The 24,329-nt window shown below is 46.3% G+C and overlaps 1 protein-coding gene across 1 annotated transcript in view; it reads left to right on the forward strand.

Moving 5' to 3' along the window:
• Nucleotides 1-17,787, forward strand: part of AGO4 (argonaute RISC component 4) — a 78,098-nt gene extending 60,311 nt beyond the window's left edge. Inside the window, exons 14-18 of the mRNA XM_044287641.1 lie at nt 4,038-4,353; nt 7,529-7,663; nt 8,317-8,418; nt 8,503-8,702; nt 16,186-17,787. Of these exons, the coding sequence (XP_044143576.1) occupies nt 4,038-4,353; nt 7,529-7,663; nt 8,317-8,418; nt 8,503-8,702; nt 16,186-16,294 (862 nt within the window). The 3' untranslated portion in view covers nt 16,295-17,787. The remainder of the gene's footprint in view (nt 1-4,037; nt 4,354-7,528; nt 7,664-8,316; nt 8,419-8,502; nt 8,703-16,185) is intronic.
• The last annotated feature ends 6,542 nt before the right edge of the window (nt 17,788-24,329 follow it).

Consider the following 24,329-nt stretch of genomic DNA (forward strand, 5'->3'; position numbering starts at 1 on the left):
ACCCATCTTGGCTCCTGAGAGACACTGCCACTCTGAGAAGCTGTTTTTATACCCAATCATGTTGCCAATTGACCTAATTAGTGTTAATTGGTCTTCCAGCTCTTCGTTATGCTCAAATTTACTTTTTCCAGCCTCTTATTGCTACTTGTCCCAACTTTTTGGGGATTTGTTGACACCGTGAAAATTTGAATCAACGTATTTTTCCTTTAAAATGATACATTTACTCGGATTAAACGTTTGATCTGTTATCTACGTTCTATTACAAATAAATTGTGAATAAAAACTGAATGCAATGATGTGGAGATGGCAAATGTCAATATTTTAAGTGTCCCAACTTTTTGGGAATCTGGTTTGTAGCTTAGTGGGCAACATCTAGGCATTTTTTTAAGACACCTGCACTGCATATGTGCCAGGGGAAGGGAAAATATATGTAATCCGCCTGACTCTAGGACCCCGGGAGGGGACGGAACGGAACATATTCATATTTTTATTTTATTTTTTCTGTGAAGTACCCCTGTGCTGAATATCTGGCAGGGAAAATCCTATTCATTAAATCAATCTGTTAAATCAATGCAGCCTGCAGTGCATACCTGCCAGTGAAAATGATTCCATTACTTTAGGCTGTCACATTTGTGTGACCTAAAGCGATTATATATATATTTTTTTTCTTTGACACCGGCACTGCATATCTGAAACCTGTAAATACTGCTGTTACACTGTCGTTTGAAAAAAAAAGCACTTTTTGTGCTAGATGGTACATTTGCGTCCTGCTACATTTCTGACAGTCCACTAAAACCGTTATACTGCTGTTACATTGTTTGATAGATTCACATTTTTGACCGTAAAGTAATTGTTTTAAAGTCGCCTGTCACACTGTGTTGTGTGACCTCAAGAAATTTTCTTTGTCACAGGCACAGCCTTACTGTCAGTGAACTTAATTGTTGACTATTGGCGGTTACATTATCGTCTGACATAAACTATCTGTTTGTGTGAACACAAAGATTGAGCGTCCAATAAGGGACGTGTCCCTGGTCGTGATGCTGCTGGTGGAGCTCCTGTTGCAGGGAGAGGACGTGGTCAATCTGTGCCAGCTACACGCACAAGTGAAACGCCTTTCTCAGGTGTGAGTAGGCGACAGAACCTTCAGTGTTATTTGGTAGGCCCGAATGGTGAGGCCAGAACAAGAACAGGCAATGGTAGATTGGGTGGCTTACAGTGCCTCCAGTTCCTTCATGGTCTCCCACCCAGTCCCCTGCCGAAAGATCAGAGTTGGCACCTGCAGCCCATGGCCATCAGTCTTTCACCTCACCCCCTTGCAAATCAGCCAAGCAGTCTGAGCCCCAAGTCATGCAGCAGTCTCTTCTGCTTTTTGATGACTCTGTTAGCAGGGTTTCCCAGGGACATCCACCTAGCCCTGCCCCAGAAGTGGAAGAGATTGAGTGCACTGATGCCCAACCACTTATCTTTCAAGATGAGTACATGGGAGGACCACCGCAGAACGTCTTGGATGATGACGAAACAGGTGCCAACTCCTGTGGCTTTCTGCAGTGTGCAGACCGACGAGGAGGGCAGGGGTGAAGACTGGGTGGAAGATGTGGAAGACTGAGGTCCTCGACCCCACATGGAATCGAGGTCATGCAAGTGACCTGTGTAGTTCGGCGGAAGAGGCGGTGGTTGCACAGAGCCACCAGCACAGCACAAGAGGGAGCAGGGTGCAAAAGCGGAGCTGCCATCCCCTAGACAGTACACCTGCTACTGCCCACCGTACCAAGGGACCGAGCACACCAAAACCAGCTCCAAGGAGGTTCCTGGCGTGGCAGTTCTTCAGACAATATGCTGACGACAAGACACGAGTGGTTTGCACGCTGTGCAATCAGAGCCTGAAGCGAGGCATAAACGTTCTAAACCGGAGCACAACCTGCATGACCAGGCATCTAAGTGCAAAGCACGGCCTGCAGTGGAGTAGACACCTCAAAAACCAAGAAAGGTCTCTGGCTCCTCCTGCTTCCTCTTCTGCTGCAGTCTTGGCCTCTATATACCCCTCTGGAGTGACAGTGGCACCTGCCACCCCACAAACAGAGGATTTGCCAGCAACGCCACCACCTGGGTCACCAAGCATCTCCACAATGTCCAATGGAAGCGTTCAGCTGTCTATCTCCCAAACACTGGAGCGAAAGAGGAAGTACCCCCCCCCCCCCCCTTCCCCTGCGATCCTTGGCCCTGAATGCCAGCATTATCAAATTCCTGGCCTTTGAAATGCTGTCATTCCGTCTGGTGGACACAGTTTTAAGAATCTGATGGCAGTGGCTGTCCCACAGTATGTTGTGCCCAGCCGCCACTACTTTTCCAGGCGAGCATCCCTTCTCTGCACAACCAAGTGGGGGACAAAATCAGCCGTGCACTGTGCAACGCAATCTGTGGCAAGGTCTAACTACGGATACGTGGACCAGTAAGCATGGACAGGGACGTTATATTTCCCTAACAGCACACTGGGTAAATGCGGTGGCAGCTGGGCCTGAGGCGGGGATAGCAGTTTGGCGCATGTCTTTCTACCACCGAGGATTGCAGGGCGTTTCTCTTTGCCTCCTGTTGCTTCCTCCTCCGCTTTCTCATCCTCTACCGGCTCCTTATCCGGTCAGCATAACACCTTCACCACCAACTTAAGCACAGTAAATGGTAGACTGCAGCAGGCAGTTTTAAAACTTATCTGTTTTGGGGACAAACCCCACACCGCGCAGGAGCTGTGGACAGGCATGACGCAACAGACCGATGAGTGGTTGGTGCCAGTGAGCCTTAAGCCCTTCCTGGTGGTGTGCGATAATGGGGGAAATCCTTGTAACAGCTCTGGGCCTATCCGGTTTGATGCACATCCCTTGCCGGGTGCATGTGCTTAATTTAATAACTTGTCCCACATTTCCACCCAATCAGATTGACCTCCCTTGGATGTAGTATCACTTTCTCGGGCTGCCTCTCTGGCATGGAACCCTGATTCCCCGTTACATGTGATCACCATGGTAGGCGCATAAAAACATCAAAAGTTGATGGAGAAAATATCTAGTTGGATAGTGGATGTCATGGGGACATGCGACGTGGTGGAGCAGTATGTGTGCACACACACCTACACGTACTGACTGATGGGTCTGCCCCCTCCAACATCTGGGTCTCCAAATTGGGCACATGGCCTGAGCTTGCCCTTTACGCCTTGGAGGTGCTGGCCTGCCCTGCAGCCAGTGTATTGTCTGAACGTGTGTTTAGCGCGGCAGGAGGGGGTTATCACAGACAAGCGCAGCCGCTTGTCCACAGCCAATGTGGACAAGCTCATGTTCATTAAAATTAACTAGGCAGGGATCCCACAGGACTTGTCTGTAACTTGTGCAGAATAGACATGTATACCGGCCTCACCCAGCCATTGTTCTACTCCAGCAAACTTTCTCTGTTTTTATTTTTTATATTTCCCAAATCGTTTGGGGTCTAACCAAATTTGAAAAAAGTGTTTGCTACCTCCACTGCCACATCCACCGCCTCCTTAACCTCCTACTCCATTTGGATCTCCTCTTCCTGGATGAAGATTATTATTTTTTTTATGTATTTTGTTTTGTAATTTCTCTATTCACATTTGTTTGCAGAGCACTTGCCATGCTCTTAACCACATGTTTCTGCCTTTTGCAGCCCTCTAGCCCTTTCCATGACTTTTTTTTTAGAGCCATTTTATTGTTCAAGTTCAGGTCCCGAACTAACTTTTTTGCGAAGTTCGGTCGAACCTGAACTTCCAGGTGTCCGCTCAACTCTGTAAGTGACTTGACAATTTGACAATCTCTTGCTTAGAATGTTGATTAGTAAATTGTTTAGTTGTACTTATTCCTGATTATTACTTGAAAATATGGCTACTTAATTTGCACATGAGCACTGTCTAGTATGAAAGTTGAAATGCGAAGATTGTTAGAAATTGCTGCAAAATTTTTATATGCAGAAAATTGTTCTTTTTAGTATTTGATGTCTGTTAAATTTGACTCTAAAACTGATATTTGTGTTTGCAGGCCCACTGTGTTCCAGCAGCCAGTTATATTCCTGGGTGCAGACGTAACTCATCCTCCTGCTGGGGATGGCAAGAAGCCTTCGATTGCTGCTGTAGTTGGCAGCATGGATGGTCATCCAAGCCGCTACTGTGCTACCGTGCGTGTGCAGACTTCCCGACAGGAGACAACCCAAGAGCTGTTGTATAGTCAGGAAGTCATTCAAGACCTTAGCAACATGGTGCGGGAGCTTCTCATCCAGTTTTATAAGTCAACTCGGTTCAAGCCCACGCGTATTATCTATTACCGTGGTGGGGTGTCCGAAGGTCAGATGAAACAGGTGGGTGTAGCTTTCATCAAATTTTCCCTCTAATGTTTAGAAACAATCAGTAGCACGCCAGTAAAATACAGTAATTACGTCTGAAGTAGGACCTAGTAGGGTTTATTCAAAAGCCTTTAGACAATCAGAAAGCAACTTTTTGGCTTTTATGTGAGTGTGTTGCGGGCATGCTTTTTGATGTGCAGATGTCACTGGGGATGAGAAGATGTTACTCCTCATTGTAACCCTGCCTATGATGATGAGATGACCACTGAAAAGAAATCTGTACAGAACAGGAAGTGTCAACCTATTGCAAGGCTCCATGGCCAGAGAGAAAAGTGCAATATTTTTATTTAAAAATGTTTTTACAGATAGGAATTAAAATGGAATAATTTTAAAACAAATGTTTAACACTTTCCAACCTTTTCCATAAATTGGCAATGACTAATTTAAAGGTCAATCTCTAATCGTGGAGATCTAAGTCAGCTGTTGTGGCTGTTCATGCAAGTTCTGCATGCAACTTTGCAGCCATTGGTCACATGGGCCTTTGTGTGCCGTAGTCCCATTCAGGTGAGTGGGACTGATGTGCAATACAAAGCACAGCCGCTATACAGTGTACTGTCTGGTATACTAATGTATACTTTTCAACAGCTGATCAGTGGGGGTGTCGGGTGTCAGATATTGATCTATTCTGAGGATAGGGAATCAGTTTAACTAGTAGCTGATTTTCTGATTGTTTTAAGCATTGCAATCTTCAGCTAATATTAGTTTATGGTTGTTTCCTTAGTAAATTAATCAGATTAAGCACCACTCTGTGACCATGCCCTTTTCCATTATCCATTCTGTTATACCATTCTATTGTCTTAAACCAATGAGCTGTTTCTGCGATAGAATTAAATTATCGCACTTTGAATGGATAGTTGAGGTGGCATAATTTAGGATACTTTCACACTCGTTTTGTGCAGATCTGTCTTGTAGATGCACAGTCGGATCTGCACAAATAATGCAAACTCTTGTATCCATTAATAACAGATCCGTTTGCATTATTCATTCAAAGTCTAAGTCAAAACGGCTCAGTCTTGACTTGCATTAAAAGTAAATGGGGGATAGATTTGTTTTACATTGCGCCATATTGTCAGTGAAAACGGATCTGTCCCCGTTGACTTGCATTGTAAGTCAGAACGGATCAGTTTGGCTTCGCATAGTCAGACGGTCACCAAAACGCAGCAAGCTGAGTTTTAGTGACCGTCTAAAAAATGCAACGGAGGCCAAACGCAGCCAAATTGATGCATTCTGAACGGATACTTATCCATTCAGAATGCATTGGGGCTGAACTGGTCCGTTTTGGGCTGCTTGTGAGAGCCCTGAAACGGATTTCACAAGTGGACCCAGAAACGCCAGTGTGAAAGTAACCTTAGTATCTGCCTTTTTGCACACCACATTTTTGGAATTTGTGTAACCTAATCTAGTATTTTTCTTACAAGTATGCTGTAACATTACTATAGGAAAACCTCTTCAAAACAGAAGCCTAAAGTGTGGCAAGTTTACATCTAAATATGTATTAAAACCTCAAGTGTCTGTTAAAGCTGCTCTAAATCAGAGCCAAAGATGTTTGCTCTGCTGCTCCAAATTAGTAGCGTAATCCTAGGATTTTACATGTATGGAAGAAACCACACTGATGCCAGACAGGGGCAAAGTAGTTGTTTCTTACAGGAAGTTGAGCAGTATACAAGTACATCAGAGGGGGCATCCCCCTGAGGCTCGTGGCATTGTTCCATTGGCTAGAATACATAAGTAAAGAAAGAACACTTAGCTTCTGCGCATTGTGCACTATTTTACAACCTTTAGTATGTGATCTATGTAAAGATCTAACTACCGGCGCCATCTTGTAATGGCTTCACATTAACATCAGTACAGCATACGTCATATAACACATCAGGGAAGAGGGTCCTCTTAGATGGGCAAACCCTTTGTGCTTTATTTCCAACTTGAGTAAATAAGGCATTGTCTGTCTGAGAGCCAGTGGAAATGGGGGCCATCTTAACTTCTAAAGAATGATATCCACAGCTCTCATTTCTGCTTCTACTTTATAATGGAATTTAAAGTAAGCCAAAAAAAAGTGTTGTGTTAAAGAGAAATGTAGTGTGAACATAACCATCTGTTTCAAGAAATCTTGTATGAAAGCATAAGAAGTACAGCATATCTGGAGAACAGATTTGTCATATGTAACTTTGAAGAGAGCTCAATAATCGGACAACAGTTTTATTTATTTTTTATTCCGCTACTAATGTCTGAAATATCTGAAAATGGGATGTGACTAAGGATGAGCGAAGCTTGTATCTTCAAGTTTGGCGTATAAGGTTCGTGTTATCGAAGAATTCCGTTACGGATGCCACCATAACTTATGGTCCGTGGTAGCTGAATCCATAATGAAATTCTTAGATAACACGAACCTTGTATGCTGAACTTGAAAACACAAGTTCGCTGAACACTAGGATGTGACCAATGAGCATTTGGAACAGAGTGTAATGTATGCTTAAAGCATTTTATGGTAGCCATTAAAGGGGGTTGTCTGGATAGGGCATCACTACATGATAATCGGTGATCCGACCCCACACCACTGCTGATCAGCTGTTGTGCAGTAGCTCCAGTGCCAGAACTGTTCAGCACTGTCCATTGTGCAGTCGACAGAGTGGGTTACTGCAACTGATTATCAGGGATGTGAGTTGTCAAACCTCTGCCTACCAGATAGTACTGGCCTATCCTCATGACCCCTTTTAAAGAAGATCAACCATACACTTATTGTCATTCTCCACCTGCAACATGCCAACTTTTTTTGCTCCCTAGTAACTGAAATGAGTTATATTGCATTATAATAATTTTAAGTCTCTAACTTTTGTGGTTTTACTAGAAATTAGGCTGTCTGGCTTTATTATAGAAAGTTGTGTGCTTCATCCTTTATTCTTGTATATAAACTTATAATACTCCTATAATTTGGCCTTGACAGAGCTTGGCCTGAAAATTCACAAACTTGGGGGTGTGTGTATATGTGTGTGTGTGTGTGTATATATGTATGTATATATATGTGTGTAGATATATGGATATATAGATGTATAGATATAGTAATATCACTACTTTAATTGCATCCTATCCATGAATGTTCAAAAAACAACTTTTTTTATTTAATTTTTTGTAGGTTGCATGGCCAGAGCTGATGGCTATTCGGAAAGCCTGCATAAGTCTAGAAGAGGATTACAGACCTGGTATTACATACATTGTTGTTCAAAAGCGTCATCATACCAGACTTTTTTGCTCTGACAAAACTGAGAGGGTACGTTTACAGAACTATAACGCAAAAGGACAGCTACTAAACAAATGATCTATTATCCCCTTTATAGCATGTAAAAACACATTTCTGTAACTTTCCTTTTATAAGGCCTCATGCACGTGACTGTGTCCGTATTGCATTCCATGGATCCGTGAAATACCGACCCATGTGCATGCCACATTTTTCGCACTCCCATTACTATAAATCTGCAATACGGAGAATAGGACATGTTTTATAACTTGTCAAACAGATACACGGATGCAGACGGCACACGCATGACATCCATTTGCTGTGTTTTTTTTTTATTTAGCAGACTCACAGAAATGATCTCTGTGCAGTCTGTAAAAAATGTGGATCAGTCACTAGGCCTAAGCATTTTTTTATATCGCAATCTAAATAAAATACTAGAAATAGTATAATTAGAAGTATTAGACTCAATGATTCTCAACCCCCCCCCCCCCCCCCAAACAGTGTCTAGTACTAAAGGTTTCCACATCTTATTAATTGTACGTTAAATGAACTTCTAAATTATGCAGTTTGTAGTTCGTCAATTATTGGTATGGTAGAGAATATGCTATTGACTTCATGCTACACTTTTCAGTAAGCAATTCATAATGCATACTGTGTTTTTACAGAAGATCTGTATGTTTTGTTAGGTGGGAAAAAGTGGAAACGTGCCAGCGGGCACTACGGTAGACAGCACCATTACACATCCATCAGAATTTGACTTCTATCTCTGTAGCCATGCTGGTATTCAGGTATGCCATTTGCTATATTTATATGCTTTTTGACTCTTGACATGAGATTCTGGTTCTTTAATGCCGAATATTGTGTTCTTCTAGGGAACAAGTCGCCCATCTCACTACCAAGTTCTTTGGGATGATAACTGCTTCACGGCTGATGAGCTGCAGCTCCTAACTTACCAGCTGTGTCACACATATGTCCGCTGTACTCGCTCAGTCTCTATCCCAGCTCCTGCATACTATGCTCGTTTGGTTGCTTTCCGAGCAAGATACCATCTTGTGGACAAAGATCATGATAGGTGAGCAGTTATATTTCTAACAGCTGTCGTCATTTGCCTGTGTTCTCAATTATAGGTAGTACTTACCATTTTTCTTAAAGGGGTGTTCTGGGACTTTGATATCAGTGGCCTATCCTCAGGGTAGGACATCGATAGCTGATCAGTGGGGGTCCAGCTCCTGGCACCACTGCTGATCAGCTGTTTTGAAAATGCTGTTGAGCGTTGCAGGCTCTTTCTAGGCCAGTGATGTCACGTTCATCAGTGTAATATCAGTGTGCCTGTTGTGAGTACCTTTTTGTTTTTCAGTTAGTCTGAAATTTGGACACATCTGTGTTTTTTGTTTTTCTTTAAATATATAATTTGCTTTTGAGAATAACACATGATAGTACAAGAATAACTAACAAACCGTGCTTGGTTAATAATGGCACACATTAAGTATTAAGAAAATGGTCATACAGAACACTGACCTTTTCCTCTACTGTCTAAGCTTAAAAAGTGACAATATAATCAGCTTTCTCGCCCATTTTCCTTGGGGGACACAGACCTTGGGTATAGCTCAGCTCCCTAGGAGGCGTGACACTAAGTAAAACTGTTAAGCCCCTCCTCCATCAGCTATACCCTCAGCCTGGAGATAGAGGCTACCAGTTTTAGCTTAGTGTCCAAGGAGGCAAGACACTCCCTGCTACTGCAGGGCTGTTTTCTCCTTGTTAATTTATTATATTTTTCTAATTTTATTTTATTTTTTCCTAGGGATACCAGAGACGCATTGGACCTCTCTGCTCTCCCGGGGTTGAGCTGCGCCAGTGCCAACTTATCTGCACTGCTGCCTCCCCCACAGAAGCAATAGGAGGATCTGGGCAGCAATGGCTCCCCTACATCCCGCCAGCTAGGGGGTCGCCCGCACGCCAAGCCCCTCTCCCAGCTTCCTGCCACTGCGGTGCCAGTGGCTGAAGGGGCGACCCTGCTGGAAGGAACTGAGGGTGAAGACGTCGTTCGGTGAGATGGCTATTCCAGCCCATACCCCGTCCCTATTTGCAGCACCTACCCCTCTGGGTAAGGGGGGCACCCGTGGTCGCTTATTCTGAGCGCTCAAGCAGACCCTCCCCAGCTCCCCTCGGGGCTTATGCCCGACATGGGCAGATCGCGGCGGAGCTCGTTTCTCGGCGGAGCAGGGGACTTGGTGGCAGAAGGTCACCCACCTGGGCAAATCGCCGCACTCTAGGGGCCTGCGGGCCCTTTATTTTCTGGCATCTGGCTGCTTCTTAGCCCTGAGAGCATTTTCGGCAGCAGGGGGCGTGGCTTGCGCGCGCGTCATGTTGGGGGCGGAGCAAGCACTGGAGGGGGCGGAGCTTGTTTCCCCGCGATTCTGCTGAGATTTCCCGCGCTCCCTCACTCCTGACAGGAAGCTGAGACACGGTGGGGGACTCTAAACTCCTGTGTACATCGCTCGGCTTCTGTGGGCGCTATCTGCTGGCTCACTGCTGTTGCTGCTCTCTGCTGCTGATCTGCTCCATCTCTACTCCTGACGTTCTTCTGTGGCACTGGTAGGACAGTTAACCCTCTCCTAACCATCCTGGTCATAGCTGCTATAACCCTTTGTGGTCTCTATATTAGAGTACAACCACCTTTCAGCATGTCAGATCCCACGGGTGCCCCCAAACCCTGGTACCATGCCTGTACCGCCTGTAAGGAACTTTTTCTGCGTGGGCAATCTGAGCCGCATTGCCTTGCATGTCAGGCCCCGGTGCAGGGCCCGCTTCCCGCTGCGACCCCCGGTGCCTCTGAACCCCCTGACTGGGCTAGGTCTCTGTCTCAGGCAGTGGAAAGCCTTACACACGTAGTGGGCCGTCTCGTGGATAGACCGCCTCTCCCGCAGGCTGCCACAATCCCTGTCGCACCCGCTGGGACTACCGTTTCTGCCGCCCCCACTGGGACTACCGTTTCTGCCGCCCCCACTGGTTCCCTGCCTCCCAGCGAATCTTTCAGGGCCCGGCATACTCAAACGTTCAAGGGTTGAGCACACATCTTCTCCAGATGCTTCGCTCTCTCCGCCATGCGTACGAGCTCAGTCAAGTCTATCCTCTCAAAGGGATACGCTTTCTGAGGTTGAACTGGCGGATTCGGAAGTGGACATGGATTCAGAGCTTCCGTCCAAATTGGCGTCCGCGGTGGGGCATCTTATCGCTAGCATCCGTGATACCTTTCAGATACACGATGACCCCCCCCCAGCTCCGAACAGGCCGGCGTGTCCTTTCTCCGCCCCAGACAGGCCTCCAAGGTTTTTCCCATACACACTGATTTTTCTTCTGTGGTATCCAAGGCTTGGACCCGGCTTAACGTCCGCTTTATTACACCCAAAAAGCTGGACATTTGCTATCCCTTTCCAGCGGATTCTGTGACCACGTGGACATCCCCGCCTAAGGTTGATCCTCCCGTGGCTCGCCTGTCCAAAAGCACTACTATTCCGGTACAGGACGGATCTTCCCTCCAGTCTGTTGAGGACCGTCGTACGGAATCCCTCTCCAAGGCCATATTTACTGCCTCTGGTTCGGCCCTTAGACCGGTCTTTGCCTCCGCCTGGGTTGGTAAAGCGGTCTCTGAATGGGGTTTGCAACTGGAACGGGAGTTAGGGTCGGACGTCCCTGTTCAGGACCTCCGTTCCTTAGCCCAACTAATTGTTCAGGCCGGAAAATTCGTCTGTGAGGCCTCCCTTGATGCTGGTGCCCTCATTGCCCGTTCCTCTGCCCTGGCAGTTTCTGTCAGGAGGGAACTCTGGCTGAAGGTTTGGGCGGCGGACGCCGCTTCCAAACGCTCTTTGGCCGGCCTACCATTTACGGGTTCCCGCCTGTTCGGGACCCGTCTGGATGAACTTATATCAGAGGCCACGGGTGGGAAGAGTACTCACCTCCCCCAGTCCAGGCCAAAGGGCGCCCCCCGTGGTCGCGCTGGTTCGTCCCGGTTTCGGTCCTTTCGCAAGACCACCGGGTCTAGACCCGCGGCCAATTCTTCTTCCTCTGGCCCAGCCCAGGATAGACGCAAGAAGCCGTTTTTTCGGACGCAACCTACCTGGCGCAAGTCCCAGCCTGCACGGGCTCCCACAGGCCAGCAGCCCTCTGCCTGAAGGTGCGCCCACACCCACCCGGGTGGGGGGCCGCCTTCTCCTGTTCAGGAACGTATGGCGGGCCCACATCTCAGACGCATGGGCGCTCGAGATTGTATCTTGCGGATACAAGATCGAATTTGCGTCCATTCCGCCAGACCGTTTCTTCCGATCCCGTCCTCCGCGGGATCCCGTACGAGCGGCCGCCTTCTTCGCGGCCATTCGCTCTCTAATGGACAAGGGTGTCGTCGCCCCCGTGCCTCCGACGGAAAGGTTCAGGGGGTTCTACTCGAACCTCTTTGTGGTTCCCAAGAAGGAAGGCTCAGTGCGACCGATCTTGGACCTAAAACGCCTGAACCGTTTTCTCCGACTGCAGAGATTCCGGATGGAGTCTCTCAGGTCCGCAGTAGCCTCCCTGGAAAGAGGGGATTTCATGGTTTCGATCGACATTCAGGATGCATACCTCCACGTTCCGGTTGCTCCGTGTCATCACCGCTTCCTGCGCTTCGCGGTGGGGGACGATCACTTCCAATTCGTCGCCCTTCCCTTTGGTCTGGCGACGGCTCCTCGGGTGTTCACCAAGGTCCTGGCCCCTGTCTTGGCCCTTCTACGTTCAAGAAGTGTTTTTCTTCTCCCGTACTTGGACGACATCCTGGTCAAGGCACCCTCCTTCTCTCAGGCATCTGGCAGTGTGGAACTCACCCTGGAGACCCTGACGCGGTTCGGTTGGGTTATCAACCACCCCAAGTCTTCCCTTCTCCCCTCCAGACGGCTGATCTTCCTGGGGATGCTCCTGGATAGAGTTGGCGGAGGTCCGCCTCCCGTCGGACAAGCGTCTGGCCCTTCGCGGGTCGGTTCACAGTCTCCTCCGTCATCACCGCCCTTCCCTCAGATCCAGCATGCGGTTGTTGGGAAAGATGGTTGCCTGTTTCGAAGCGGTGCCGTTCGCACAATTCCGATCCCGCACCTTTCAGAGGGCAATTCTGTCGGCCTGGGACAAATCACCGGGGAGTCTGGACAGGACCTTTCTTCTGCCTCCCCTGGCTCGGGCTTCCCTCAGCTGGTGGTTGCATATCCCTCTAAGGGGGAAGTCCTTCCTCCCACTGAACTGGCTGGTGATTACCACCGATGCCAGCTTACGGGGGTGGGGGGGGGGGGGGGTTTCCCTCCCCGGTCCGTCCAGGGCGTTTGGTCTCTATCGGAGTCCAGACTTCCAATCAATATTCTGGAACTGAGGGCGATTTTTCTGTCCCTCAGACACTGGACCCATCTACTGAAGGGCCACCCTGTTCGGATCCAATCGGACAATGCCACGGCTGTGGCATACATAAACCATCAGGGAGGCACTCGCAGCGCTGCAGCGATGCAAGAGGTGACCCTCATTCTCTTCTGGGCGGAGACGCACGTGCCGGCCTTATCCGCGATTTACATCCCGGGGGTGGACAACTGGGCGGTGGATTTCCTCAGCCGGTCCACCATCGACCCGGGAGAATGGTCCCTGCACCCAGAGGTGTTCGAAGCCCTTTGTCTTCGCTGGGGTCGCCCCGACGTGGACCTCATGGCTTCCAAATTCAACCACAAGGTCCCCCTATACCTGGCCAGGGCACGGGACCCGAAGGCTTACGGCGCCGACGCGCTCGTCCTTCCGTGGCGCGAATTCTCCCTTCTGTACGTCTTTCCTCCTTTTCCCCTCCTGCCACGGGTTCTTCGGAGGATCGCGGCAGAAGGCGTTCCCGCGATTTTAATCGCCCCGGATTGGCCCCGCCGGTCTTGGTACGCCGACCTAATGTTGCTGTTGGCAGACGCACCGTGGCCACTGCCCTCCAGGGAAGACCTTCTCTCTCAGGGACCGATCTTCCACGAGCATTTAGGCTCACTACGTTTGACGGCGTGGCTATTGAGACCGCCGTCTTAACGCGACAGGGTTTCTCCGCGGACATAATCCGCACCATGATCCGTGCTCGTAAGCCCGTATCCTCTAGGATCTACTATCGGGTTTGGAGGTCCTATCTGGGGTTCTGTGAGTTCCGGAGCATCCCTCCTCTCCGATTCTCCCTTCCCACACTCCTGTCCTTCCTCCAGTCGGGCCTGGACCTGGGGCTGGGCCTCAGTTCTCTGAAGGGACAGATTTCGGCGCCTGTCTATTCTTCTCCAGCGTCCCCTGGCCCCTCTAGGGCTCATTAAGGCCTTCTTACAAGGGGTGGCTCACTCTGTTCCGCCGTACCGCCCTCCAGTTCCTTCCTGGGACCTGAATGTGGTGCTCTCGGCGCTCCAATCCGCCCCCTTCGAGCCTTTACGGGAAGTCTCCCTTCGTCTTCTGTCCTGCAAGGTCATCTTTCTTGTGGCCATCACGTCTCTCCGACGGGTGTCGGAGTTAGCGGCTCTTTCTTGCTCCGACCCTTTCCTGGTCTTCCACCAGGATAAGGTTGTGCTTCGGCCTGTCCCGACCTTCCTGCCAAAGGTGGTTTCCGCCTTTCACATCAATGAGGACATCGTCCTTCCGTCGCTCTGTCCCTCTCCTTCCCACCCCAGAGAACGGGAACTGCACCGTCTGGATGTGGTCAGGGCGTTGAGGATTTACTTGGAGGTCACCGGATCCTTTCGGAGCACAGACTCCCTGTTTTTGGTTCCAGAGGGTTCGCGCAAGGGTTTGGCGGTCTCCAAGGTGGCTATTGCCCGTTTCATTAAACTGGTGGTGTCTGAGGCTTATCGAGCCAAGGGCAGAGCTCCGCCTTTCGGCATCACTGCTCATTCCACCAGAGCAGTCGGTGCTTCCTGGGCGCAGAGGCATCGGGCCTCGGCTGAACAGTTGTGCAAGGCAGCCACTTGGTCCTCTCTGCACACTTTCACAAAGTTCTATAGAGATCATACGCATGCATCAGCGGATGCTTATTTGGGCCGCCTGGTTTTGCAGGCAGCGGTTTCCTGATGCTCTGGTGGTGTTCCGCCTTGGGTTTGTGGTCCCTCCCTTCTTGGACTGCTCTTGAACGTCCCAAGGTCTGTGTCCCCCAAGGAAAATGGGCGAGAAAAGGAGATTTTTGTATAACTTACCAGTTAAATCTCTTTCTCGCTCTTCCTTGGGGGACACAGCACCCACCCTTCTGTGTTTGGTTACAGGGTTATGGTTTGGCGCCCCGTTGGGTTGCTGGCTGGTTGTTCCTGTTATTGGTTGTTTTCCTTTCACTACTTGGACACGCAACTGGTAGCCTCTATCTCCAGGCTGAGGGTATAGCTGATGGAGGAGGGGCTTAACAGTTTTACTTAGTGTCACGCCTCCTAGGGAGCTGAGCTATACCCAAGGTCTGTGTCCCCCAAGGAAGAGCGAGAAAGAGATTTAACTGGTAAGTTATACAAAAATCTCCTTTTTTGGCTGATATTACAAAAAAAAACACGCAAGTTTTGTCCCTTGGCAGTAGTTTTTGTTGACCTGTTTAAAGGGGCTGTCCAGTTGCAGTGGGAGCAACGCTATAGTTAACAAGCTCCCTCCACTACAAAAGTGAAGCTGCTGCATAGTTCCAACTCTGACTTTTGGCAACAAAGGTACACAAACGGCTGATTTGGTGGTGGAGCCAGTGTTGGACTCCCTCTGATCTGCTAGTGTTGGACTATCCTGATGGTCAGTAATCACTCTGTAAAGGCTGGACAACCTCTTTAATTGTGTGCCAGGAGACCGACCTTTTTTATACTTCCATGACACTTGTAATTGACAGGTAAGAGTTAACCCAAAAAAATGGCTGGTTTTGAAAACAGTGATGTTCAGGTGTAATGTAGACTTTGCTTTGAGCATAGCTACAGGGGGTTCAGGAAGGTGCCTAGACTGTGTAACAAATCCTCAGATGCACATTTAACAGTGTATACAAGGTTATGGTGGTAGATTAGTAGCTTTTGTACTGCAATTTTCAAAGCTTTAAAAAATGATGCAAGAGCTGAAGTGAGATCTCAATTGTATTGAACTTGTAGGTTGCATAATTGACCTCCAGTGAGAGTTACATGTATGTATTGGTAGGCTTCACTGTGTGACTTTGGGTTCTGGTACACTTTGTTTTAGGTAAAAAATAAAATGCCTCACAAGAAGACACTTCTCACAGACCCTAGAGGCATGGTGTGGGAAGACACATTTTAGGGATTAGAAGACCTGTTAGTACGAGTGTTTAATCTAGTTTTATTATGGTTTAATGGCAATGATTGCTGAAACCATAAATGGCCCTAACCTTTCACAAGCTCCACAGAAAAATCAGTACTATTACAGCGAGTACTAAATCATTCTAAGCTACAAGCAACTAAATCGGCAGTGAGATACTGTTAAACTAAAGAAAATAAACCTAGGATTTTGAGAATTGGTAGAATGGTTATGGTTTGAGCGATGGGGTTGCCTTCTAATTTAACGTAATGTTTTGTTCTTAGTGCCGAGGGAAGCCACGTGTCTGGACAAAGCAACGGCCGTGATCCTCAAGCTCTGGCCAAAGCAGTTCAGATTCATCACGACACCCAGCATACAATGTACTTCGCCTGACAGCAGCAGGATGCCGCACCAAACTCCCTTCTCCTCAGAGCCCTAAAACATATGGTTGAAACAGTCTCCTGTTATTGTCAGGAATGGCACTCTTGGCTTCCTACCAGCACACTTTGGACTTTTTGCACTGAATCTCTTCACAGTCTGATCCGAATCGAGGAAAGTTGTGGAATAGTCTGTTTTAAATGTTTATTTAAGTATATCAAAAACTTAAACTGTCTTCTAATGCATTGGACTGAATCTTTACCTCAAACTTGCAAGATATCTGACGATTTTGCTCCAAATGTTTCTTTGAATAATTTTTTTCCTTTTGAACGCCAGCATTTCTCCATCCTTGGTTCCAGCAAGAGTTGACATACTTTGTCTTAACTACATGCTGCTTTGCGAGTATATACCATACATAAGTGGTAAAGTATAATTGTGTGGGGCCATAAACTTGCTAAATGAGGTCTAGTCTTTACTGTAAGATACCTTTTTAATTTTTTTACAGGTATTGAGGTCTGTCAGGTTCTTTACCATTGCAGACTTATACTTTTTAGCGTGTATGAGCTGCAAGACTATTGCACTATATTGCAAATGAATTGATTTTTCTGTATAAAATGAATGTGTAATATAAATAAGATTTTAATATAAGGGCCACGTGGCACACACTGCCATTGGTTTTTAAAAAAATGCAGATTGCCATTACTTTTTTTTTTTTCCTGCTGCCCTCCCCAGGAGACATCCACTTCCCATCCAAACGAAATGTAAGTATTTTGCCAGCACATGAAAACGCCCGTGTTATGCTGCTGTGATTTGATAACAATTTTTACTCTTGTAGGAAGGGTTGAGGGTTTGGAATACTTTCTGGCAATAATTCTATTCATAGCCTCACACAGCATTTCTACGTGTAACTGTTGTATATGTAGCGTCCCCCCCTTTCTGTCTTAAAACGACTGGTGCAGCCGAGGGGTTTCTCTTTAGTCTTAATCGTGTTTTTATGCTGCCCACAGATGCTCAGGCACCCGGTGCTTACCGACATTTTGGGATTCTCTGCCAGCGGGGCAGGCCCTGTTATTGGCACATAACTCCTCATTGGTTCAATGACTAACATAGCGTAGTAGCCATGAGTCGGTAGAAACCTCACCATTTATACCAGCAATTTTAAGCTGTGAGGTGTCTCTGAACTTAACTCGCCCCCTTCCATGTCGCAGGGCCCACTAATTTGTTGTCTACCCCCATGTTGCTGCATTGCTCCTTTTGTTTCAGAAAGGCGACCAGTAAAGTCTGTAGAGTGCCGTCTTGACCCGTACAATGTTCTGTAATGTGATAATGCCAGCCAGCTATTCATTGTTATCTCTGTAAATACCTCAGATCACTTACTGTTATGGTTTGCTCTGTCCCTTCACCCCACCTTTACTTTGCAGCATGGCTATAGGTTTGACCAGCACTTGTTTTTTTTTTTCTCCAGCTTCTGCCTTTTTTTTTTTTTTTCTTCCCACACGCAAACAAAATATACCTCACTGGGATAGTGGAAGTTCTATATATATGTATTTTGTGGGGGGAGTATTAATGCTGCTTTTGGGCTTTGCTGCTTGTTAGCCCCTTCATGCCAGGTGGGGGTCCACCAGTCTTCGGTCTGTGCCAGATATAATTGTATGCAGCAGTAGCACTGAGGTCTTATCTGCCGATTATATATGCTTTTTGGCATCCTGGTGTTGAAGGGGTTATGAAATGCTCCTTGATGGCTGAGGTGACAGTGTTCATATCTACAGCTTTTTTTATTTTTATTTTACCTGTGCATAAGACAAACCTAACCTGTGCCATTAGTTTTTGCAATATCCAGCTTGCCTGCTTGTGACTGGGGAGGAAGGGTCAATTGCACGTTTCTGTACATATATTTAAAACTGAGCCAGGACGCTTTAGGTAGATTGCATTCAGATCCGTGCAGTCAGGTGAAAGTAGGGTCACTTACAGCTTTGAATATTAACATGGTCCTATTTTTATTTGATTTTTTTTTTTTATTAAATTTTTTGATGTATGTAGGAAATTGGGGTGGGAATGGGGGGTAGCACCGTGTAGGTATGTGTTTGTACGTTTTTAAAACCTTTTACAGATTGTGTTGCAGCAATACTATAGTGAAGTGTATTGGGCTTTATAACCTTTTTAATTGGTGCAGGATGGAACACGTTGGGGCTGTGTATATGTGGAAACTGATGGGGATTATTGTCTGAATCATAATTTTAAAACGTGGATTGAATATCCCAGCTAGAGGATGAACTGTGAAAGCATGCATTTTACAGGACAGGAGGCTGAGCGTTTCAGTCAAGCAGATACTGCCTTTAGAAATGAACTGGTGTTGGAACCAGTAAGAATACTCGTCAAGTACGATGGTGATTGGGCGAGGAGCTCTACCTTTCCCCAACTGGAATACCAGCAGTTTATGACGCTACACTCTGATATAGGTGTATCTTGAAAGTTATTCTAATAGGTTTCCAACCTGACATCAATGTGTAATTGTGTGTCGCAGCCTCACGTGTGTTTGTGCAGGTAGTGAGGAGGATGCAGAGTATGAACCATGCGTTTTATTGGTTTCGATGTAGCATTCAAGTCTAAATAGATCTAAGAGTTGACAAATTTGTGCTAATGACAATCTTACAAGTGGAACATGTGACATTATCACAAGCAAGTAGTTTCAGTGTCTGACTTAAATAAAACAAACTTTCCTGAATGGCGACGTCCTTCGAACGACATTTCATCATGATATATGGTACCTCAATTTGGCTGTATGTTCACAAAGGCATGACTACTGAAAGCAGAAATGAACTTGTAGGTGCCGCAGTTGCTGCTTTCTGTTCCCTACGAGAAGATGGGTAACCTCCATATTCATACACCTGTTCTTAAAGCTGGGTGGAAGTTATGTAAGACTGTATAGGCTTAAAAGAAAGGAGACGCCTGCTTTCCTTGAGGGCATTTAAAAATAACCTTTTTTTTTTTTTCCCCCCCCTTGGGCTAACTCTGTGTGACTTTGACGTTATCACTTTTTTATTCTAATGTATAAGTATGATACTTTACCATGTTATTAATTTCTATAGTGTTTCTATGTCTACAATGGGGATTCCTTGTACAGGAGTTTGCATTTGTTTGGATTCTGATGTACATTTTTGTTTCTATATTGCTAGACTTGTAATGTTTAAATTGTGTTTTATGAAATTCTGAATGGATGTCTATAGCAATACGAGGTAAAATACACTTTTCCTTTTCTCCCTATGCTATTTAAGGGCAACCTACTGGCCCATGTTGCTAGATTAAGATGCTGGCTGTATTGTTTTTTTTACCTTGCAGGGAAATTTGTTTTTAACGTGTAATTAAATGAAATATATGGCAAGTTGCCAAATAATTGTGTTTTTGTGTGTTTTATGTGAAATCAATACGTACATTTCTCGAACTGCATTTTTAGAGATTTTGGAGTGAATGGAGAAGGAACCAGATGAGAGGTAATGTCGTTGTGCATTTGTGACCTCACACAGGGCTGAATAATTAAAAGTTTAAAATGCAAAGCGACATAAGTCTTTCATGTGTCACATGCAGATAGTAGTAGCAGATGAGCTTGTGATGAAGAGTGGTTTGTACATAGAAGGTGCTAAGCATCTAATCTGGTCAAATCATATGGGTTTTTTATCAGTAGGCTGTTAGCTAGGATGGCGCACTACATGTAATCTTGTGATAGGATGCGCCTTACTGACAGTTACCCATGTCAAAACTGCAGTGTCAAGCTGCCCTCATGTAGTTTTTATACATACAATCATGTTGTTGGCACAATGTGGTTCCTCTTTAGAGAAGTTCTGAGAAATGTAAATCTCCTACTTGTGGGAAAACCACTTTAACCCATTGGCGACAGGTTTTTAAACATGGTACCCATTCAGAAGCTGAACAGGTGCCACAGATAGCCAGTGACTGCATATTATACAGCAGACACCTGTTGGCAGTGTCAGTGATCCGAGAAAACTCATCACTGATGGTTAAACCTTAGATGCAGTGGTCCATTCAGTTACTATGGGAGCTGATAGCCTTCTGAAGGCTCCCAGGCCTGCCATAGCAAAGTTCCTATTAATTCAACAGCTGAGGACAGTGAGTGGCTGCAGCGGTTATGTGCTGTATCCATGCACTTTCCTGTTTGTAAACGTATAGTGGCAGGAGTATCGGACCAGCATGTATCAATGTTCTGTCAGTGCTTTTCACTGACTATTGGTAGAAGTTGCTCTAGAAATGCCTTTCTCAGTCTAGTAGTGCATGTGGAATATGGTTGAGACAGACCATTTTTAGAGCCAGCTGTATTGGGGTACCTGTGCACGATTTAAGATTGCATGCTGAAAAATTGCAGTGTAATACAGTACAAGCAAAGTGAGATTTGGCACATCTAATGTGTACTTTGCATATATTTACATATGGAAATTGGCCTGTATATTTTTAAATCCACAGCATGTCAATTGTTTGTGTGATTCTGTACCTTTTTATATATCGTTTTCTCCCGTAGACTTCAATGGGGTTGTTAAGAAAAACAGAAATTGTGCACCAAAAAACAAGCCAAAACCAGATGTCATATGGGTTTTCTGCATACAAATGCACATCATGTGCAGGTCTAATACAGCTTGTACCCTGCTCTCATTTAAAGAGGACCTTTCACCACTCCTGACATGCTTGTTTTAATGGCTTCATGCATTCCCTATGTAATAACAATTCTGGGACATCCACTGTTATGTCTCTTTTGTGCCATTCTTTTATTTCTATTAGAAGTTATGAATTGTGTGTAGTCTACAGTAAGGGTGTTAACAAGTTTGGGGGTGCACCTGTATAGTCTGAAAATGGCAGCACTGATTGGATAGAATAATTCTGTGGGTACACACCCTCAAATGGCTACCTCCCCTCTGTACCTTTACTGCAGACTGCTACTAATTCATAGTTGCCCATAGCTATCAATCAGATTCCACCTTTCATTTTGGACTGCTCCTTTGGAAAATGAAAGGAGGAATCTGATTGTTTTCTATGGTCAACTAAGCCAGTTCTTCTTTAAACTAGTTTGATAATGACCCCCTTAGTGTCCCCTACTCTCACACCACCTCCTCGTCTTCTCCCTTCTCTGTTGGTGTTCCTCAAGGCTCTGTCTTAGGACCCCTGCTCCTCTACAGCTTTGGCCTGGCACAGCTCATGGTCCCATGGATTTCAATATTACTTTTATGCTGATGACCTGAAAATTTACTTTTTGGTCCAGATATGACCACCATACTATCCAGAATCCTACATTCCAGATCTTCTATATCCCCCTTGCATTCTAAAACTTAATACATTCTGTTTTTATCTTTTTCCCATCTCACTCGACCACCCCAACAGACTTATCACTATCAATGGCTGCACATTCCTGGTCAACCATGTACTCTGCCTTGGAGTAACCTTCGATTCTGTCCTGTGCAAACGGCACATCCAAGCCCTTTCCCCACCTGCTGCCTCCAATTTAAAAATCTTACATTCTTAAGCCAGGAGTCTGCAGAAATGTTTGAACATGCCCTCATCACTGTAACAGCCTACTATGTGGCCTACTATCTAGCTCCCTTGCACTCCTCCAATCCATCATCTCTGCTGCCTGACTAATCCACCTCTCACCCAGTTACTCCTCTGCCAATCCCATCCCTGGCTCCTCATTGCCCAGTGAATTTAGGTTAAAACACTAACAAATACATACAATGGTGTCCCCTCCTTACATCTGAGCTAATTTCCTGATGCATCCCCACATGTAATCTCTGCTCCTCACAAGACCACCTGCTCTACTCTTATCACCTCTTCCCACAATTGCATCCAAGATGTCTCCTGTGCATCCCCCTATACTCTGGAATGCTCTACCCCAACATATCACTCTTTGAAACCTTCAAAAGAAACCTGAAAACCCACCTGTTCAGACAAGCCTACAGTGAATCTGCTGCTGCTATATACCCCCTATGACTGGCTTAACCTTCACCTACTGTGTCCTTCTCCCATACCTTTTAGTTTGTAAGCCCTTACAGGCGGGGCCCCTTCTCCTTCTATACCGGTTTGTTACTCGTCTTGTTCATGCTTATTGTAATTTTGTATTATGTGTGTATATATACCCCTTTTAATATGTACAGCACTATGGAATGTGATGGCACTTTAATAATAAATATTGAGTATTTGTGTGGATTTCACCCTTTTCAATGGAAGGGTGACAGCTGCGTCAAAACCCGCAATAAATTCACAACAGAAACCCAAAGGGAACCTAGGCATATAGGTACCTTTTTAGGCTACTTGCACAGTATGTATTTTTGTGCAGAAAATCTGCAGTGGTATCCATTTCCAGTAAAGTTAATTTGCTTTTAGAAATCTCATGTACATAAGTACAAAAAAAATTAACAGTTGTGTGGCTTTTAAAAGCTGCAGTATGTCAATGTGGCTGATATATTGTGGTCTTCCCCATAGACTTGATTGTGGTTGTCAAATTATATGGGAAGTTTGCATACATCCTTCACAAAAGGGTAGGCTCACACCTCCGTTTACAGATCTGGCAGGCTGTTAACCTGTACTGGCCTAGACCATAATGGCATCCAGCCACTTTTTAGCATTAGTGCTGGGTTTCGGCTGCACAAAAGCTGCAGTGGGTTTTGTCTCCTCGAAACTCCACCAGATCCAGCGAACTGTAGCAGGCTGTTCCCTTACGTCCTACCAGCAGCACAGATGGGGTTAACTGCCCCCTGTGGACTGGTAGGACCGGCGGAATTTTTAATGACCCCAAGAACCAATAAATGATCTTCAGCTCCCTGAAAGGGAGGAGATCACCCCCCAGCCCACCGTGGTTTTTTTCTGTCCTTTGGACTGGTGGATCGCTCCCCTTCTGGGAGCTGAAGAGAGTTAGGGGCTCTTTTTTCCATCTTATAGGAAATTGCTCTTTTTTATTTTATTTTTGCCTTTATCGCCTTTTAGGCGTCATTACGGATACAGGTTACCGTCGGGGAAGGGGGGTTTCTCCCCCTCTCTCTTTTTCCGCTTGTTGCGGCGTCTTACGGTGTCTCGTCCTCTCCTCGCCGACAGGTGTGCGGCACCATGGGCGCCGCCATCATCTTCCGGAAGTGACGCGCACTTAGTGCGCTACGTCACTTCTGGTTTGTTCGTCCAATGCGGTGAGCTTTAGTTTAAGGCTCACCGCTCGTTTCTTTCTCTCCTTATCGGAACCCTGAAGGTTCAGGAAACCTGGGGAGTCCCATAGGGTTATTTTGAGCCTGGTATAGGCCCTATTACTTCTCTGGGCTGGTTTCGAGTGAGGCCCTGCCCAGGGGGTGGGGCGGGGCGGGGCTTCCTCTTTAAGCGCCCAGAGCCTGTCATTCAGTGCTCTGGTTGCGTCTCTTTCACAAGCTAGCTCCAGAGTTCCCTTGTGCTTGATATATATATTCTAGTATATTGCTTGGCTTGGTTTTTTTTTCACAGCTCTAATTTCTTCAGTGCTGGTGGGCGCCCATATGGTCTCGTTTTCATCTCCACTTGATGTTTGTAGGTGTTATGACCTGTTTGTTCTTTTTCTTACAGTTATGGCTTCCTCTAAGAATCCTGATCAGCGGAAGTCCACGGCCAAATGGAAACATTTGGCCTGTTATGAGTGTAACACTCCTCTAGAGGACAACTACCCTTACTCTAGGTGCGAGAGTTGCCGCACACAGTCATCCACGGAACCCACGATGCAGGAGATGTTTCAATGGACAAAGACCTACGTGGATAATTCCATTAAGGGAGTAGTGCGCCTGCTGAATGAGAGGCTACCAGGATCCTCTCAGACTCCCATGGAAGTGGCTGCATCGGTCGAGAGACCTACTCCCTGTTCGGTGGGGTCTTCTTCCGAGCAAGAAGAATTAACTTCTTGCTTTTTTCCTCCAGAGAAAACGCAGAAGTTGCTGAAGTCAATCAGGTCCGGGGACCAGGATGTTGACATGGGGGAGTCCTCTGATCCCGCCGGACGGACACAGCGTGTCTTTAGAGCGGATGAGACCCTCCTCTC

This window comes from Bufo gargarizans, chromosome 3, assembly GCF_014858855.1.
Source record: "Bufo gargarizans isolate SCDJY-AF-19 chromosome 3, ASM1485885v1, whole genome shotgun sequence".
NCBI lineage: Eukaryota > Metazoa > Chordata > Amphibia > Anura > Bufonidae > Bufo > Bufo gargarizans.